The following is a 21,910-nucleotide window of genomic DNA, read 5'->3' as shown; positions in this document are numbered from 1 at the left end:
CTCTGCCAGGAGGCCTTCCCTGGCCACCTCTGTTCTCTGAGTTTGACTTAGTTCTCTTATTATTTTCTTCTATAGAACTCCATGCTACCCCAATCATTAAGCTTACAGCTGTGATTTTAAAGTCTGTTTTGTGTTAACCTTCATTAGACTGTAAACTTTATGAAGGCAGAATTTGTTCCATGTCAGCCTGAGCTAGTGGTTTAGCTTCTAGCCCAGTACAAATTAAATATTTTTTGAATGAACACATGCTGAATTTTATCCAACATTACTCTGAATTGGTATCATATCCAATAGACGGATTGAGTCCTTTAAACCCACTGGGTAGCAGTGTCCTTCCAAGTGTTGACTATAATGTCCTGTGCTGCTTTGTTAAAAGTTTGACAGAGATCCCTATCCTTATCAACATAACTGCATCTCAGCAGAGTTTGGCTCTTGCACTTCACTCCTTTAGCAATCCCAGTGCGTGGTCCATTTCCTCAGTGACCTGCTGTTTGCCTTTCCCCTTTTATCAGGTTCTCAACTTGACCTTTCCAGAACACCATATTGCTCTTATACTAATCTTCAACAGTAGTCATTTTAGCGAATGCTTCTCACTTCATCTTAGGATTTTCTGGTAATAAATTCTACTCATTTAATCAGGGACCCAAAAGCCTTCAATGGGGCAAGTTGTCTTGGCACTTACAAGCTCATCCTGACCTCTTTCATCCCCTCCAGTGGGTGGCTCCAGCGAATATAAGATGGTGTCTCTACTGTAAACTTCTAAGCTTCCTACATAATTTGCATAACTTTTTTTTTTTTTCCTTTAAGAGACAGGGCCTCATTCTGCTGTTCAGGCTAGATTGCAGTGGTGCAATCATAGCTCACGGCAGCTTCGAACTCCAGTAACTATTTGATGTTTTCTGGCATTTAATGTTGAAATTAACGTTAGCCAGAATAAGAAGTGTAATTAGCTGCTTGTGATAATCATGTTAATAAGCATAATTTATTCTAAAACATATTACCTCATATTTAAAGAGTTTTAATCAAATAAAATCTATGTAGGATCTCCTCAAGATAGTGAGGACCTTAAAGCTAACTGAAAAATTATACAAATTAATTTATATGGAGATATAATTATTTCATACTCAATAAATATAGACTTCTGTAGACCCACTGCAGTGCTTAGGATATATGGAGTTTACAAGTAAAGAACTAAGAGTCTGTATCTCCTGAAATTTAAGAGAGAAATAGTAATGAAAGATTGTGTTGTACTTTAGATCACGCTAGAATAATAAAGTGTCAAGAAAGTGAATACAAGCAACATTTAAAGTCTCATATGAAAAGTTATACCATAACATATTTTCCATAACATGGCATGTGAATAGGCTTCAAAAAATACTTGAATACCTTTCCATGGATTCTGTAGCTAATTCTGTTGCAGGAATGTAAGTTTGATTCCCTTCTTCATAGACGGTTAGTTCAAAGACTGAACAACTTTTACTCCATATGTTTTTTTCATATTTTTTCAAAAGGGAATGTGTCTATTCATTTTTTTTGCATAAATGCAAAATGCCAATATAATAATAATAGTTGATGCTTCCTGCTTGCTTGCTGTATGCCAGACATTGAGTGGCTTACATCTGTTTCCTCATTTATTGTGTTACATTGGTATCAAATACTCTTACTTGATTTAATTGCATTCTTTTATCTGGTGTCCTCTCTTGGGCCTTTCTCTGCTCTCTTTTTCGGTATTCCATTCCACTATGTTTTCCCCACCCACCTTCAGTCCAAATTATTCAACTGCTAATTATGCTACTCATGTTTCATTTTTAAAAACAAGTGCTTTCTTCACTTTATATGTCATTAGCCAAAAACCAATTTCACATTGGAGAAAAATATAAAAGCAGATTTTGTACTGAACTTCGACTGGTTTAGTCAAAACGGTGCAAGCAAGTGGTTTGTGTGTATAAACTAGCTTTAAGTAAAAAACAACAGAAACCCAAAACCAAAATAAATAAATAAATAAAAACCATGAGCTGAAGAGGAGGAGTTCTCTGAATGTGAAGCGGTAGATTCCATAACAGTGTAGGCTCTTTTATGAAGAAATCTGTGACAGAGGATGGAAGAAACAAAATAGTTCACAAAAGGTGTGGGTGAGGGGTTGACAAAGAAAATGTGTAACACAAAATGTGGACATTTGTGAGGTATGCCTCAGTGCTTTGCGTTCATAATTTGCATATTAAGAAGTCACGCGTCTGCACGTTAATGAATCCCCAACTAGTCTCTGACACAATAGACTGATAGTCCCTGGAGGAGTCATTATGGCCTATCATGTCAATGATCCGCATATTAATGACTCTCATACGCTCATCAACAGGTAGCCTAATAGGCTTCCATTGAGTTCTTTTTCATTTGCTTTATAAATATATCCTCTCTTCTCTTCCTTTTGTAATACTATTTTGAAGAATTGACAAAAAGGTGCATTAAGATTATTTTAATGTGTGACGTAAGTTCATCAAAGCATTAAATTTAGAAATAATGCTTTAAGACTTACTGAATCTGCGTAGAAAACTTTTCAAATGCTGTTAAATACAAATCCAGTTTAATAATACGGTTCTTGTTTGGATTTTAATGCAAACTAACCCAATTTACTGTATTTCTGTTTTCCCTGATACATTAATTTATGGCATGATTAGCATAAGTAGAATAATTTGAAAATATGTTTGTAAAATGGAATTGCTTGAAAATAGATATAAATTCCAACAGATTTCATATCATAGAGGCATCTAACCACTTATAAAAACTATAAAGCAGTAACTGATAATACAAACAAAAACATAGAGGAAATACTAGACATATATTTGATTGCATAGCAATCCAGAAATGTGCCCAGGATCTAAAAAATGACTTCATAGCTTCTAAAGTTAATATTTAAATAAGATATTCACTTCATTGTTGTGACTACTTTTAACATTCTAACTTGCTTTGGCATGCTTTAATTTTATTAGTCCAAATTATTTAAGATATCTGGTGTTTTTTTTAACAAAGGTAAAATCTATGATTTACCATAAAACATATTGAAGCATTGCTTTTCCAGTATTTTTATTGAGTTATGCATCATTTCACATGATTTACTCTCCAGATAATGGGAGGGCTATTGACACACATTTGAAATTCTTTGTCAAGAGCCAGGAATGAGATAGAAGCTGGGAAAAAAAGTTGAAGTTTGGTACTTTGTTCTCTTTAAAAAATAAACAAACCACATGAAAACATCCCATCTTGGGGAACATTAGAGGCCACACATGCTCAGGTGAGTGGCTGCAGTTTGATGCTGTGAGCTCACACCTGCCACCCTATTGGGTAAGATATTCCTCTCCTGAGGGCTGTCACTTCTGAATGATTTGATTTCAAAGTTCGAAAGTCTCATGTCCTCCTGTATTCATTCCTTCTCCAAACCCTTCCAAACATATACTGAGAATATTGGTTTACATTTAAGATCATCTTTTCTTAACAACAGTTTTCAAAATAATATGTTAATTCAAATACTATAGAGTTTGGAGGTTAGAGCTCAATATTTAACAAATCAGGTGACTTAGGTGAAGTTTGCTGTAGATTCCATGGAGGAAACAGGTTTTGTTGAAATGGAATTAGTTGACTCAGTGGTCATGACTCTAATAATGATTTTTTATACAATCACAAAAAATTAGCATCTTTATGAAGAAAATAATGCCTGAAATTTAGTATCCTTAGGAAAAAAAACACACATGACAATACACTGATTATTTTTGAAGGCTGTAGGTAGTATAAAGCTGTCAGCACTTATGTTGTGAGGAAATTGTGGAGACAGAATTGTGGAGATAAGACTTCTGAGGTGGCAAGACTCTCAGCTGGACAATCACTACTTTCTTGCTACCCACCTGTTCCAAGGGTGACTGTTGTTTAAGAACGCAGGTAAAATAAGGACTTTAGGCCAATAACTTTGAGTTTTTTGTTAATGGTATCTCTCTGAAGTATATTCAGTTGTTCCAGTATCCATAGCTGAAAAACATTTGTATTTTTCTCTCGATTGAATATGATTGGCAGGTTGTAATGGAGTTTTTTGGGCCAGCTTTATCTGTAAGTCTTCTTCAGCTTACAATTTATGAATGCTGCTTGTAATTATATCTCATTCCAAAGCAACCTAAATGTTTTTTGGTTCGCACTTGGACCTCCCAGATTCTACTTAGTTATGCATTAGATCCTGACAATTGAGTGCCTCTTTGGAGAGTACACAGCTCTACAGAATCGCACGTGGTGCCCAATTCAATCACAGAATTAAGTCTAAAATGTCTTTTCTCCCTATTTCCTTTGGGGTGAGCTAGAAAAAAACACCACCACCTACCACTTTGTCACAACAAAGCAAATTTAGACCTGTTATCCTTGGTAGGAACTGAAGAGTTAAAAAAATGAAGAAACTTTTGAAGAGAGATTTAGCAAAGAATTCTCCAATAAGATTGTTTTTCAGTTGCTTTTCTGTCTGCTGTTGAAATTTCCTGGATCAATAAGGCAAAGTACCTCTTGTTTTCAGTAAGATCAAGCTCCGAGGTACTGGGCAATGTTCTAACCTAGATATTGAAATAGAGAAGATTTTTAGAAATGCAACAACTCAGTTTTATGCAAAGATGAAGATAATTCAGTGAAACAATCTGGTCACAAACATATTGGTATGTTCTAAGTTACTTGAATGCTTGAGCAGTTTAGTACAGTTTCCCCAATGGACTTGTGGTTTTCCATGGTTTATAGTCACATTTTAAAATTAACAAATTAGCTTATATAATAGGTATATTCGATGTATTTTTCTTAATTAATTATACATACTGGTAATGTTTTACTTTTGAAAAGGTTTTCTTTGCCATAAATAAAATATCACAGAAATAAACCATTCCATTACGTGTAGTAGAAATAATATAAGACTAGCTCACAAGCTATGCAGGTGAGATTTCTGTGGTATTAAATTTAAATTAATAATATTGATCTTATGATTTAATTGACAATTTATCCTTGGCTATATTGCAATTTTAGGTAAGCAGTTACTTCTATTGATTCTACCAGCATTTTTGTTTTTGAAAAATATTAAGAATTTTTTCAATTAAATACCTCTAAATGATACTCAGAATACTCCTTTAAGTTATACAGATGTAGAGCTCTTAAACTGCAAGACATGTTATTTAATATTAAAGCTGAGAAGTGAAATTGGTTCCATTTTGAGCAATGAAGGGGTTGATGGGTAGTGGCTGCCTGGCTGTGTAAAAGAAAGGTAGTGGGGCTCAATATGCCCGCAGCAAGGAAGTCCCTTTATCTGTTATCAGAGCTTGCCATGAGTGTTAGAGAGAAAGGTCAGCATGAGTGTATTGTATTTGTGGCCTTCTAATCTAATCCAGAGCTTTCACTTTACAGATAAGAAATGTGATGCCCACAAAAAAACAATGTGTCGGTCAAAACCAAAACAAAACGATGTGCCTTACTGTGTCAGTTATTAGTCCCCAGATTCAGCATAGAAGAATATAAAGACATTTTTTAAATTCTCACTGTTTTTCTTGAGATTATTTTTTGCTTCTTTCAATGCCTGTTAATCATGCCAAACTGTATTCATTTCGTTTTCATTTCTGGCATTATCATCAAGAAACTGAACCTAATGCATCTTTTCATCCTTAATTCCTTCTGCATAGTTCCTTAAATTTGTTTTTCCTCAGGCGCTTCTCTTCACAGTTAGACACTGATCCCTCTTTTAATCAAATGTTCCTCTTCCGCTTTTGGTTTTATTCCTGATCAAGAGAAGACTAGCCAGTACTGTAACACCAAAGGAAAATATATTAAGCTGTAGTAGTTGGCTAATGTATTATGAATTTTGCCTATTGTTAAGTATAAGTCTTTACTTTCTTCCTTTCTTCAATATATGAGTGGCTATGAAATGGCAGAATTCTAGAAAGTCAATTTTTAGAGAAGCTGCAACATAACATTATGAAAAGAAACAGTCCACAATACACTATATAATTATTTACCCTTGGAAAACCTGTTCGACATTTCTGTATGTGTCCACTTAGTGCCAATGATATACTATTCTTGAGTGACTTTTTAAAAAATCTCAAAGGAGGCTCATATCTCTGATTTTAAAGGTCATTTATTTTCCTTTCTTTTGTGGAGAGAAGGAGAGCAAAAGAAACGAGATCACAAGCTTTGAACAAAGAGGGCTGGTCTGAACTTGAGTAATTTCACATTTACTTTTTAGCTCTTTATCATAGAGTGAGAGGTGATGCCCAAGAATTCCAAGTTTGGTCCTGTTTAGAAAATTCTGAGCACTTTCAGGCTGAGTGTTAAGGAGACACAAATACAATATTCATGACTCACTTTGGAAATGATCCCTTTTCATGCCAACATTTTCATTCCTCTTAGAGCAGAGTTAGACTTTGTTGCTTACAACCTAATCCTGCCATTCACCTTAACTGGTTGGGTAATTCCATTGCATCAGACTTAGACTTTGTGGCATAGATCTTTAAGAGGTTTTGCTCATTTTTTAAGAGACATATGGGGTTTTAGCACAATGGCATTATAGGACCTTTGGAAAAACCATATTATTATACTAAAAACGACTACATTTTGACAGTGTTAAAATTAATTGTAATTCCAAAAGCAAAAGTGCAACATATCCAGAAACTGCAGTAATATTAACATGGTGCCTAAATCCTGGCACTGAATAAATCAATTGGGTAATGAAAGAAGGTGCGAATTATCATGCCAGTGTCCGTTGTGTTTAGAGAGGATACTTTTAAATAAAAGGTTACTGTCACTGAAGATCTAATGATTTTTCTTTGAAGGGTGCTCTTCTGATAATAAGGGTATATTTACATGGCTGAGCAAGTATGCTATCATGGGCTGCAAATTTTACTCTTAGAAGTACCTTGAATATTAAAGATATGAGAGAATATGGTAAACATTAAACATATAGATAACTCAGAGTAAAAGAAGCAGCATACAAATTGGTTTTTGTGATAATGTAGAATTAATGATCAGTGTGCCATTTACTACATTTCCTAATAACAATAATAATTTATTAAACACTTTCATGTGTTGGAAACTATGCTAAATAATTACTCTGTGTTAGGAGTAGGCAAGATTTTAGAGAAAAATGAGGCGCAGAGAGATTGATTAAGTATCTTGACTAAAGTCAAATGGTGAGTAATTGAGTTAGTAAGTGTTAAGTAACCGGAAATACTGAGATTTGCATGCAGGTTTTTTTTTTTTTTTTTTTTTTTTTTGCTTTTTTTCCACCACAAATTGACCCTTTATGGAAAGAACACTAACATAATGACTAAGAAACTTGGAGCTAGTTATGGATTTGCCACTAGTTGGTTATGACTTCTGCCATATTGTTTAACTGGGCTTTAGTTTTCTTTTCTCTATAAAATGATGGGATGAGACAATCCAAGTATGAGGTCTCTTACAAATCTGAGAGGAATTTGGCATAACAAGTAAAATAAATCTTTCTGTAAGTTGCATGGGGCTCAGAGGTAAAGAGTCTGTAGAACTCACATTTTTGAATGATTAATAGCTGACTTAGAAACACAAATTATTTTTGCTTACTTATTTTATTAGATAGGTTGAAAATGTCCTTCAATTTCTACCCCATTGATGTTTCATTATTTTATTCTGTAAGTCACAGAAGATGATTGGTCTATTCTTCAATGTGTTTTTTCTTTCCTGGGTGCATATGAGACACACAAACATTTATTCTTTTGTGCGTAGAGCTATGGCATAATTGTGTGTAACTTGCTGGAAAAGTTTGAGATGTAAAGAGGCACTTCGTGTATCACATTCCTGGAGTCTGAATGTCTGCCTGCAGATATTCTTTTTTAATATATGTAGTTAGACAAGCACTAGTGCACCTCAGCTAACTCTGAGGTTCCAGTTAAAAATGCAGATTCCCACTGCCCACTCAGAGATGCTGATTCAGTAGATCCAATTTTAGTGCACTTCAGCTAACTCTGAGGTTCCAGTTAAAAATGCAGATTCCCACTGCCCAGTCAGAGATGCTGATGCAGTAGATCCGATTTCTGGCCCCTGAATGGCATTTGTTATAAGTACCAGGTCATTTTCACATAGGAGGTCTGTGAACCACATTTTGAGAGGCACTGTTTGGGTTTGAATTTGTGCCTCTTAAGCTAGTTGACTACCAATTGGTTGGTGCCCTGGGCCTTTAGTCTTTCATTTTTACTAAATTGTATCTTGGATTACTTGACATGTTGAGAATAATTCTTTTTTTTTTTACTGATAAGGTTTTTGCATATAATGCCTTAAGCTTGGAATTGCTTCTCTCCTTTTCTCTAGCTAAGGCTTCTTATTTAGGTTTCAGCTTACAGGCCATGTCCTTCTAGAAGGTATTCCTACCCCACTCTGTTCCTCAGGGAGCACACAGTTATCATACCCTGGGGCTGTTGCTTTATGTACTTGTCCACTCTCCCCATTAGCTTGTGAGAGCAGGGACTCCGTCTTGCTTTTTTGGTAATACAGCACAACATTTCACAATTGGTGGGTACTCACTAAATATTTGTTAAATGATGATGGATTGAATGAATAAATACAGATTGCTATAAATTTAAAATTGCTACTACATTTTACAAGTGTAACTATTGCCTGGAAAACATTCATTTCTTATGTTCAGCGCATATTTATTTAATGTCTACTAGAAGTTATCACATAAAATTTCAATATTATGTCTCATTTCTTTGAAGTGAGGGAAAATTTACTGCAACTTATAAAGATAGTGCAAGCCTTTGTGCAATGATATTGTAAGGGAAAAAGGAAAAAATGTCAATCTGGGCATTTTCCATTCAACAAACACTAGTTTTCACTTCCCATTTGGTTAGAGTTTACAAGTTTAACATGTTTCCTTCAATAAAGCTTATCCTCTTTCTTTCACCCACGCTTTTCCTTTTAAATCTCCATGTCAAGTAATGGTGGTTCCATCCTTTTAGATCTCCAAATTAGAAACCTCTGCATAATTCTTTATTTCTTGATATCTTAAGAGTTATGTAAATAGTAGCAAAGCATGCTTTAAACTCATATGAAACTAGTAAGAAGCAGGGCAACTGGGTTTGGGGCCAGGAATTGCAACTGAAGGAATGACTCTCCCACCTATCATCTAAGGAGGAGCAGCTAAATCCAGTGGGGTAGTGAGATGCATTGTTGTCCATACTAGGAGTTTGCAAATCTGGCCTCTCATCAAAATCATTTTAGGAAATTTTTAGCACCATCATTCTCTATTCCCCATCTTCACCTCCATATACAGGTCTATATTAATTTAGATTTTACAGAGGTAGGGCCTGAAGTTTTTGACATGAAAGGCAATTCTGGGAACTATTGTTATATTTGAGATCTACTGTATTTATGAGAGAGGGGAGAGACAACGTAACAGGGCTTCTAAACAGCTGAGATGTTTAAAGTTCCTTTGCGAACTTGATTTCTAGTTCCTTAGAAATTCATCTAGTAGAATGCCCCAGGGGGCATTCTAAAGGTTGGTAAGAACTCCTTAGAATGTTATGGACCCAGGTGACTAGTGTGAATGAGAAAACATTTTATTTTCCTCAGTGAACGACTGGAATCAGAAACCTAGAAATAACTTGCTGGTTTACCATCTAGACATGTGTGCCAGAGGTTAGGGAGGAACCCTGAAAAAGGTGTCCACATAAACTCCTGGGAAGCAAGTCACCCAGCACATAAAACATCAAAACCAATCTGCAGATTAATTCAAGACCTTGCTGACTTGTAGTGCAGGACCCCTCAGTTAACTGTCTTTGCTTAGGTCTTGGAAGGGGCAGCAATGTAGATTTCTAATTCTGATGAATGCGACTGAGGTTGGGTAGAGAAGGGCATTAAAAAATCTATGTACAGCATATTGATGCTACAACAAAAATTAAAACTCATATTCGGTTCTTTTTCTCTTTCTTCATTAATAGTACCCTTTGCCCATATCATTTTGTGCCTGAAATGTTTCAGGAGCCTCTGATTAGTCTTTCTGCTCCATTGTGGCTCATCCCGTCCAGTTTCTCCTCTACATTACCTCCAGAAATACATTGGTAAATGTAAATCTGACCATGTCTCTCTCCTGTTTAGCCCTAACCCCCATGCCACTGGTTAAAAAGTACCTAAATAATTCAACCTCATTTTGCCAGCTATGCTAAGCCCTTTACAATCTGGCTTGAACTAATTCTCATTCTACCCCTTGGCATTCTTTCCCCAAACAGAGTCCAGTTCTCTGAACATTTCATTGTTTCTAGATGTGACTTTTTCTTTTGTGCTTTTTTTTTTTTTTTTTCCTTGAGACAGAGTCTTGCTCCATCGCCCAGGCTGCAGTGCAATGGCACAATCTCTGCTCACTGCAACCTCCTCCTCCCAGGCTCAAGCTATTCTGCCTCAGCCTCCTAAGTAGCTGGGATTACAGGTGCCTGCCACCATGCCTGGCTAATTTTTTGTATTTTCAGTAGAGATGGGGTTTCATTATGTTGGCCAGGCTGGTCTCAAAACTCCTGACCTCATGATCCACCCTCCTCGGCCTCCCAAAGTGCTGGGATTATAGGCGTGAGCCACCACACCTGGCCGTTTTGTGCTTTTTTAGTCTTGTCTTTGGCGACCTGTTGTTCCCTCTGCCTACAATGGCTGTATTCTTTTCTAATTGGGAAACTTCTAGTTATCCCTAAAACCTAAATCAGAATGTTAGTAACTTTGAGATAAACTTACTGATTTCTCCAACAGTCTCCTGATAACTTCTGTCCTTTCTTCTTATTTCTAAGAGAATATCTATCATATCCCATTGTTTATTATAATACTTATCACTTATAGTAATTATAATTACCTGTTGATGTGTCTATTTCCATCTTCACATTATAGCTTCATTGAGATAAGAAACTAGGGCATATTTATTTTCCATTTCTCAGTGTTTGTTATAATTTGTGACACACAGATATTTTAAAATATCTATTAGAAAAACCATGATTAAATAATATAGATGACTATATTATATAATTTAAGGTACACTGGAAACAAAGTATTGTTCCATTAATTAATTTCTTTTTTACTTTTTAATTTCTAAAATTATAATGATTTTAAAATTATGCTTAAATCTCGACTCATTATTGACTCCATAATTGAAAACATTGTCCTGAACTCTGAAGGGGTAATACTTTAAGTCTTAGAAGATAAACAAAAATATACATATTTTAAAATATTAGATTATTTTCTGAAATTAGATGAAGAAATAAGAGAAGAACACTGTCATAGTAATGTTGGCAAAAGGTAGAGAGGAGAAGGGAGGGTGGAAACGATGCTGTGCATTTATTCACTCAACAGCATTTCTTATGCCACTATTATGTGTCAGGCACTGTGTTAGCCACAGAAAAATATGAAACTCTCCTTTATCAAAAAGTACTCGAGGAACATAAAGGTGAAATGAGAGATATTCAAAAGTATACTTTCTTCATGTCACAATTGTCATAGTCCTGGGCCCTATCATCATCAACCATCAATTTGTCTTTTTTCTCAAATGTTCTAAAGCTCTTAAATTCAACTCTTTAGATCTAATTGGTCATATGACTAGTACTTTGAATTTCAGAGTGGCATTTTATTAATAGACATCCTCTAATGTGGGCCAGAGAGTACTCTATCTTCGTAAATTATTTGAAACTAGAATTGAACTATTTATATATTTCAAATTATTAATAAGCACCTGCAAAACAACCACCCAAAACAGTGACTGAATTCTACTCATTTCATTTCCTGATTCCTTCTCCCTAATTTGACCCACCTGTATTAGTCTATTTTCATTTTGCTGATAAAGACATACCCAAGACTGGGCAATTTACAAAAGAAAGAGGTTTAATGGACTCACAGTTCCACATGGCTGGTGAGGCCTCACAATCATGGCAGAAGGCAAGGAGGAGCAAGTCACATCTTACATGGGTGGCAGCAGGCAAAGAGAGAGCTTGTGCAGGGAAACTTCTGTTTTTAAAAACATCAGATCTCATGAGACTCATTTACTGTCATGAGAATGGTGCAGAAAAGACCCACCCCCATAATATAATCACCTCCCTCTGGGTTCTTCCCATGACACTGTGGGAATTGTGGGAGTTACAGTTCAAGATGAGATTTGGGTGGGGACACAGCCAAACCATATCACCACCTGATATAACCATAATATCTTGAAAATCAAGTTATTTTTAGTGTAACTATTTATTATTAAATTATCCCTTGCTATATATATGTAATTTATGATATATAACAAACCACAGAGACATACAGCAAATGGATAAATCTTAGCAATATAATATTAAATGAACCGTTCCAAAGTATAACAGAGGACATTCTTTTTATTAAGCTAAAAACTACCTATATATGTATATAAAATTACTTGTCCCTTGCTATATACATAGTTATATATAAATTATACAGTTATAGCTATATATACCTATATATAATATTTAACATATTTATATAATATACATTACAGAGTTATATATAGTTATATATAACTTCAATTTATAATATATATGGCAAGGGTCTTTTACATATATAGGTATATGTATATTTACATATATAGGTAGTTTTTAGCTTAATACAAAGAATGTCCTCTGTTATACTTTGGAACGGTTCATTTAATATTATATTGCTAAGATTTATCCATATTGTATGTTTCTGTGGTGTGTTAATTTTGAGTGTTGTATAATACTCCTTTTTGTGATATTAATAGTTTTGTATCTATTCTTCTGTTGATTTGGGTTGATTCAAGACTTATATAGCTAACAATGACACCATGGACATTCCAGTTAACAATGACACCATGAACATTCTTTTAGATATCTCAGGTAATATATGCAAGAGTTTCTCTTGGGTATACACCTGGGAATGGAAGTAGTGGTCATCATTTATATAAATGTTGAATTTTGAAGATAATGTCGGTCAAATTGTTTTTCAAAGTGTTTTTACCTATTTATTCTCCCACCAGCAATGTACAAGAAAGCCTGGGGGCCAGGTGCGGTGGCTCATGCCTGTAATCCTAGCACTTTGGGAGGCTGAGGTGGGTGGATTGCCTGAGCTTAGTAGTTCAAGGCTAGCCTGGCAACATGGTGAAACCTCGTCTCTATTAAAGTACAAATTAGCAGGATGTCGTGTCACATGTCTGTGCCTGTAATCTCAGCTACTTGAGAGGCTGAGGCACAGGGACCTGGGAGGTGGAAGTTGCAGTGAGCTAAGATTGCGCACTGGACTCTAGCCTGGATGTCAGAGCAAAACGTTGTGTCCAAAAAAATTTTAAAAAGCCTGCAGCTTCAACCATCTTCAGCTCTTGGTATTAACAGACTTTTAATTTTTTATCAATTAAATGAGTATAAAATTATAGCTCTTTGTGGTCTTGATTTCATTTATTCTCTAATAATGCTGACCATCCCATTATGTACTTATTGGCTATGTGTTTTCTCTTCTCTGAAATGTCTGCACCCTTGTCCCCCTACACACAATGAATTGTTTGTACTTTCTTGTTGATTTGTAGGAGTTCATTATGTATTCTTGATGCTTATTTGTGTTGATTTTGTGTAATGAAACCATCTTCTCCCACTTTGTAACTTCTATTTTTACTGCATAGTCTCTTAATAAACATTTTAAATTTTACTACAGTTAAACTGACCAATTTTTTAAATCTTTGTTTTCTTTTTTCTTAAGAAAATATTTCCTACTCTTAGGCCCAGAAGATATTCACATATATTTTCTACTAAGAATTTCAAGGTTTTTGACACTTAAGATCTAAATCCAATTGGTAGCCATTTTTTCTCTCTCAACTTACTGAAAAGTACCATATTTCCTATTGTCTGACATGCTATGTTAGTCATATACCAATGTTCGGGATATACCATTTGTCATATACCAAAGTTCTAAGCTCTCAATCTTGTCTCATTAGTTTGCCTGACTCTGTACCAATATAACACTATCTTAATAAATAAATCTTCATTAAAAATACTTAATCTGATAAAGAAAGTTCCTCCTCCCTGCTATTTCTCAGAAACATTTTAGCCATCATTTGCCCTTTATTTTTCTGTTTGGAATAATATTTTCAAATTCTATAAAAAATGTTTTGGTGTTTTGATTAGTATTGAATTTGTAGATCAATTTGTGAGAGAATTGACATCTTCATAATATTTTCTATCTATGAACATGGTATGTTTATCAACTTTTTTAGGATTGTTAACATTCTTTGATATAATTTTATTACTTTGCCCATAGAAATCTTACGTATTTTCTGTTTTTGTTTATAAATATTTCATATATTTAAATTTCATTTATTTCTACTTTTATTTGTACTTGTCCCTGAATTTGAAGTTTTTCTCCTATATTTCTGTATTTACATTTTAAGACACTAACATAAGAATACATAGTTGAATACTTATTTTATCCCCAAATAAGTGAAAGCAGGCTCCTGTCCTTTCGACTCGATCATTTTTTAAGAATTAAATTATATTAGAGAATTGAATTAAAGAAGTGATTGGTAGCATTTTGATTAGATAAGAACAAAAATCTTTGACTATTTTTCTTCTACAAATAATACTTTCAGTATTGTATGGGAATAGAGACGAAGCAGGAATAAATAAATGCTGTTTAATGGTTTATATATTTTTAAGCACATAAACATGTACATGGAGAAGGGAAGGTGTGTCAGCCTGCAGTTGGATTTCGTAAAAATAAACCTTGGCATAGTTTTTGACCTCATTAAGCAATATGGATTTATAAATTCAGTATCAATTATGCAAGCAGTATATTTTTCTAATAAAATTATATTTATATAGAAGCATTATTTTCTATATGTGGGCCCACTAAAAATACCAAATGTTTTTAGTAAAGTTAAAATTATGAATCATAAAAATATATAAAACTGAATTATCTTCTTGCATGGTCAGGATGGAAGAATTTTCAATTTCTCATGATTTGTGAATATAAAATTGGCCTTCCTGGGATTTGGACCAGAATTGCTCATGCAATGAAGTCTAGACTCTTGTTACACAAATTTATCAGTCATTGCCAACTTTCCAGATTTCTTTTGTTGCAGAAAAGTCCTTGAGAATAGTCACCATAAGGAAATTCAGTTGAGAGAGTACAAGAAAATGTGTATGCTGCGCCAAATATTTCTTATAATTGACTTGTGACATAACTATACACAAAGTGAGCTTTTTTTACCAACATTTTTCCTCCTGAGTTTCATGGACAAATCTAAATTCTAATGACTTCACAAATACAACTACAAATAGATTACATTTGAAGGAAAAAGGTATTTGTCTTTTACAATCAGTATGCAGGGTATGCTAGAAAAGGAAATGTAACCCAAATCATTTTAAAGAAGGAAAGTATATGCTTGCATATAAATGATCCAAAGTCTTGCTTTTAAAATTGGCCTATGGCAATACATATATAAAGTCTTTTAACTGAGTATAAATTTAGCTGCCTTTCAGTTTTTTAGTTAGCTTGTTTCTTTCTTACTTTTACTTTTTGTGTTTTTTTGCTTTTCTGGAGAGAGAGTTAATGTTAGTCCAACTGGAAGAATTTTGAGTAAAATGGAACACAAAAAATTAATTGAAATGTTAGCAATTTCCATGACCATAAATAGACTGTCAGTTCATAAAATTTTATCATTAAGCCATGAGAAAAACATTCTCACTTGAAAAGATGAAATTCATTGAAGATAGAATAGTCTACATTTACATATATTTTTACTTTGGTTATATAAGTTTTAATATATTTTCTTAAATATTAAGAAATAGAGTGTGTTTCTGTTTAGAAATATGGCATTGTTTGAATTACTTTTAAATTTTTCTACAACCAATACTTACTATTGCATCATTCCAAAAAGATCATTTTTATTTCAAAAAATCCCAAGTAATATAGGAAAATAAGAAAGGCTATATAATGTTTATTTGGCTTGTTACTGATTGAATTTCCCCCTGTGTAAAAACACTTAGAAGATGCAGTCCCAGAAAAACATATAACATTTTCTTTTAAATTTAACAGTAAAGAAGAATCATCAGTAACATCAGAAGAAAATAACTTTGAGAATCCAAAGAATACAGGTAATATTCTTCATTAATTTTAAAACCAAATTTGTCTCTTTTGTGAAAGTCTACAATTAAAACAATCTTACATAGGCACAATTATATTAACTTTTCAGATACCTATATCCCAACAATCATTTGTTCTCATGAGGAAAAGGAAGATTTGGAAGCCAGTAATCGAAATGTAAAAGATGTAAACAGGGAACATGATGAACATAATGAAAAAGAATTAGAGTTGATGGTAAGTGTTCTGGTTGCCACGGTATTAGAGAAGATGAATCCATTTCTGCTTCAAAGATGCTGCAATGCCTGCCTTTCAATAGCTTCAACTAATATAATTTGCAAATGTGAAAGCACAGCCTATTCTGTCCTTGCGTCTCTAGCTTGATCAACAATGCACTTTGATTTCTGTATGTTGCTTCTGGTCTCTGCAGTGGTAAATTAATGACATTCATTTCTTATCTCTTTACCAGTGGCTCTGAGTAATAGTTTGCAGGAATTACAGGAGAGGTAGCACTATCCTGATGTGCATTTCTAATCTTTGTGACAAGTGTATAACTTAGCATAAACTCATCTATAAAATGAGAGGGCTGGACTAGAGGATTGTTAGTGTCCTGTCCTACTCTAGAAGTCTATGATTCTCACATGTAACAGCATTTTTTAAAAAATTCCATCCTTGTGAGAATCTCCAAGTTCTATATCATTGTAGAGTATTAAATTACCAAGTAAAAAGAAAATAGTCTGTGCCATAATTTTAAAACAGGAAACAAATTCAGTACTATACAACTTAGTATTAAATTTGTTATAAATTTCATAGTTGGTGAGCATTCAATCTATTTGGAATTTTTAAGGGGGATGGTTTATACAGCACTTTTATCACAAAGGAAGAAATAGGAGTAAATGAGTCACATAATGCAATTTATCCTTTACTGTATTTGGATGGAGCTCATATCATTGGAATACATGGATTCATAATCATCTAAGATTAAAATGACATTTTTCTCTTCAAGTGTCAGTGCTGAAACAGGAAAGAAATAGAGCTCATCTATTTCCCCACATATTCCACCTTTTCTATAGTGATCGCGGAGCTGCATCACTAAAGTATGCAATTTACTTTGCTCCAACTTTAAGAAACTACAAAGTTGTCACCCATTGTGAGAATTCTCACCAGCTGAAAGTTAACATGGCCATTTTTTTTCAAACCACAGAATATAATGAAAGGGCCCTGAAAAATCACATACTTCACCAATACATCTCATTACGATGAGCAGGCTCAAATATAAAAGTTTGTTTAGAAGTTACTGAGATTGTACATCCAATAAATGAACAGGGAGCTGTAATTTAGATGCTAATTTGCTCCATGCTGACGTTAATGCATAAAACAATGAAGCTCTATAATAGATAGAAATACAACCAAATCTGTGGAACCCACAGGCATTGGCTTACAAGACAGCTGTGCAGTTGACAAGTAACATGAGCCTTATGTGAGAAGAAGGGGAAAATGTAAGATTTGCATATAATTATTGAGATCATGCAAATGTCAGTTATGAGGAGAAAAAAAAACCACAGGCATCTCACTGTTAAATCCTGACAGTTGGCATCACTGAAGAGCTCAAATACATTTGAGTACCAGTTGGCAGAGGGTCATTAAAACAGAATTTGCAGAGACATTAACTCCCTCACTTTTCTTTGAGTGACGTTTTGCTATTAATAGTTTGCAGAGGCTTTGCAGAAAACATATTAATAAGAGAAACTGTAATGGGGGCACCTACAGCAAGTGTAAATGCAGCAAGGAGCACCCAGGAAGCTGCTCTCTAATTGATTAGCATGGAGCTATCAATGTGTATAGCCTAAGTGAGGAGAAAGTGCAATGACAAGCAAGAACAGTTGAATAATACAATGTGATAGTTGGAAGCTGGGAAGAAGAGTGATAAATTTGGGCCCCCTTTCTTACTAATCTCGTTCCCCAGTCATAGCCTGCAAGGATTTCCCCAAAACATCTGGCTTCCAGAGTTTATATGAAATCCACAAATGAAATCAGTCAAAGAAATCTACCAGATAATTACTAGCCAAGTTAATAAAACCTGTCTAATTCACTATATATTTTAAAAGATCTTATGGTCATTATTTCTTTGTTGTTTTTATCCCATAAGATAAATCAACACTTAATAAGAACCAGAAGTACTGCTTCCAGAGATGAAAGGAATACATTTTCAACAGATCCAGTCAATTTTCCAAATAAAGCAGAGGGGTTAGAGAAGAAGCAAATCCATGGTGAAATATGTACTGACTTGTTCCAAAGGTCTCTGTCTCCAAGTTCATCAGCAGAAAGCTCTGTAAAGGGAGATTTTTACTGCAATGAAAAATATTCCTCAGGAGATGACTGTACACATCAACCTTCAGAGGAAACTACTTCAAATATGGGAGAAATCAAGCCATCATTGGGAGATACTAGTAGTGATGAACTAGTGCAATTACATACTGGCAGCAAAGAAGTCCTGGATGATAATGCTAATCCAGCCCATGGCAATGGCACAATGCAAATACCTTGCCCCTCTTTAGATCAACTAATGGCAGGAAACCTTAATAAAAAACATGAAGGAGGAGCTAAAAAAATTGAAGTAAAAGATTTGGGATGTTTACAAAGAGATTTCCATTCAGATACGTCGGCATGTCTCAAAGAATCAACAGAAGAAGGATCTTCTAAGGAAGATTATTATGGCAATGGTAAGGATGATGAAGAACAAAGAATATATTTAGGTGTTAATGAAAAACAAAGAAAAAATTTCCAAACAATCTTACATGACCAAGAAAGGAAGATGGACAACCCTAAAATAAGTGTGGAAGGGATTGGAGCTAGTAACAGAGACCTGGCTACTCTGCTGAGCGAAGATACCGCAATCCCCACCCGGGCAATCACAGCAGATGTGTCTCATTCACCAAGGACAAATTTAAGTTGGGAAGAAGCTGTGTTAACCCCAGAGCATCATCATTTGACCAGTGAAGGCAGCGCTTTAGGAGGGATAACTGGTCAAGTTTGTTCATCAAAAACTGGAAATGTTTTGAGGAATGATTATCTTTTCCAAGTTGAAGAAAAATCAGGTGGGATTAATTCTGAAGATCAGGATAATAGCCCACAGCATAAACAAAGTTGGAATGTTCTGGAAAGTCAGGGAAAATCAAGAGAGAATAAGACAAACATAACAGAGCATATCAAAGGACAAACAGATTGTGAAGACGTGTGGGGAAAAAGAGATAATACGAGGAGTTTGAAAGCTACTACAGAAGAATTGTTTACCTGCCAAGAAACAGTGTGCTGTGAACTGTCTTCTCTAGCTGATCATGGTATTACTGAGAAAGCAGAAGCTGGTACAGCCTATATAATTAAGACAACATCAGAAAGTACTCCAGAAAGCATGTCTGCTAGAGAAAAAGCAATAATTGCTAAGCTACCTCAAGAGACAGCACTAAGTGACAGGCCCATCGAGGTAAAGGAAACAGCGTTTGATCCACATGAAGGGAGAAATGATGATTCACATTATACCCTTTGTCAACGAGATACAGTAGGTGTAATCTATGACAATGATTTTGAAAAGGAATCACGTTTAGGTATTTGTAATGTACGTGTAGATGAAATGGAGAAGGAAGAAACCATGTCTATGTACAATCCTAGGAAGACACATGACAGGGAGAAATGTGGCACTGGAAATATAACATCTGTGGAAGAATCCTCATGGGTCATTACAGAATATAAAAAAACAACTTCAAAACTGGATTTACAGTTGGGAATGTTACCAACAGACAAAACGGTATTTTCAGAAAACAGAGATCATAGGCAGGTTCAAGAATTATCAAAGAAAACAGACTTGGATGCCATTGTGCATTCTGCTTTTAACTCAGACACTAATAGAGCTCCTCAGAATAGCTCTCCTTTTTCCAAACATCATACTGAAATTTCAGTGTCAACTAATGAGCAGGCAATTGCTGTAGAGAATGCAGTTACTACCATGGCTAGCCAACCTATTTCTACGAAATCAGAAAATATTTGTAATTCAACAAGAGAAATCCAGGGTATTGAGAAGCACCCTTATCCTGAGTCTAAACCTGAAGAAGTTTCCAGAAGTTCAGGAATAGTGACATCAGGTAGTAGAAAAGAAAGATGCATAGGCCAGATTTTCCAAACGGAAGAGTATAGTGTGGAAAAATCTCTAGGGCCAATGATTTTAATCAGCAAACCTCTTGAGAATATGGAAGAAGCAAGGCATGAAAATGAAGGATTAGTAAGCTCTGGGAAATCACTATACACTTCAGGTAAAAAGGAATCTGAGAGCTCTGCTTCTACTAGTCTTCCTGTTGAGGAAAGTCAAGCTCAAGGCAACGAATCTTTGTTTTCAAAATATACCAACTCTAAAATACCTTATTTCCTTTTGTTTCTGATATTTCTTGTAACTGTCTACCATTATGACTTAATGATTGGCTTGACATTCTACCTTTTGTCATTGTCCTGGCTATCCTGGGAAGAGGGTAGACAAAAAGAGTCTGTCAAAAAGAAGTAACCTCAGCACTACTATTCTCTCTTAAAAGATAAGCTATTTAACCCCAAACATTTGGATTGGTGAATGGGACTATTCATTGTTCAAAGATCCAGTGCAGTTTTTCTCTTGAAGGATCATTTAAAAAGGGACGCGAATAAGTTTGCTCCTTCATATAAGTAATTATTCTATATAGGACCATTATGTTTGGATCATTAAATACCTATATGAATATGAGATCTGAAGCACGTCAAGTTGAAATTAGGTACAGCTGTTGCTCCTTAGCAGGCTATGAAGTTGCAATGCTTCACATCTCTTCACTACTTAAAGTGCTATTTCTTGCATTCATTTCTCTTGCAATAAAGCTTCATTTTTTTTCCCCTTGAGAGTATATATTTTCCCCTACGGTTTTAAAAAACAGATAAAACATGGACAATGGCAGAGGACTTTTTTGGTCTTTTAGTATTGAACATGAAATTTATATTTAACACTGTATCATTTATCAGGATTCATTGATCAAATATTTCAACCTTTCATATTTTTAAGAAAACACCCATATATATTGAAATGCAAACTTAAACATATTCTGTTCACTTGAGTGTAATACTTGATGCGTGCACACACACACACACACACACACACACACACACACACCTTCTTTATAGCTACAAAGTCAGGGCATTCATAGGCAAAATCTGACAAGACTGAAACAATTGGGAGATTATCTTTCAATTCTGCAAAATTCTGTGGGTGGCCTGTCTTTAAGCAATGCTTTTCTCTTGTGAGGGAAGACTGTAACACAGCTGAACTATTTCAGTGTCAACTATTCAGTATTGAAAATGTAAATTAAAATTTCCACAAGCATTGCTTCAGAATGAATTTGTACCTATAAAGCATAAGGCATTAAATGACAATAAAAATTCCAAATGGACTATTTGTTCCACATTGTATTTTTGTCTTCAAATGTTTTCTAAAATAATGAATTATCCCCCAAAATGCATTTAGAAAACAGTCTTTGGTGATATTTATTATATGATTATCAGGTTGTTAGATGATAACTCAGAATTTTCAGTAGGCAAATAGGTAATGTGGAAATCTGAAGAAGAAATGAATATCCAGTATAGCAGTGACTTTGACTGCTGTTATTACCTATAGCTAAGTGTGTATGATAATGAAACTCATCATTTTAGTCAAGTATAGGCAATGCAAAGATTCACATAGTTTATTTCAACTATTTATTGAATGACAACTATATGCAAAACTCTGTGCTCTGTTCTG

The 21,910-nt window shown here is 34.6% G+C and overlaps 1 protein-coding gene across 1 annotated transcript in view; it reads left to right on the top strand.

Moving 5' to 3' along the window:
- PPP1R3A (protein phosphatase 1 regulatory subunit 3A) overlaps positions 1-21,624 on the top strand; it is a 42,296-nt gene extending 20,672 nt beyond the window's left edge. Inside the window, exons 2-4 of the mRNA XM_004046078.5 lie at positions 16,060-16,118; positions 16,217-16,341; positions 18,254-21,624. Of these exons, the coding sequence (XP_004046126.3) occupies positions 16,060-16,118; positions 16,217-16,341; positions 18,254-20,656 (2,587 nt within the window). The 3' untranslated portion in view covers positions 20,657-21,624. The remainder of the gene's footprint in view (positions 1-16,059; positions 16,119-16,216; positions 16,342-18,253) is intronic.
- Positions 21,625-21,910: the final 286 nt, after the last annotated feature.

Source organism: Gorilla gorilla, chromosome 6 (genome assembly GCF_029281585.2).
Source record: "Gorilla gorilla gorilla isolate KB3781 chromosome 6, NHGRI_mGorGor1-v2.1_pri, whole genome shotgun sequence".
NCBI lineage: Eukaryota > Metazoa > Chordata > Mammalia > Primates > Hominidae > Gorilla > Gorilla gorilla.
Note: the sequence above shows the minus strand (reverse complement) of the source record. Positions and strands in the feature narration are given on the sequence as shown.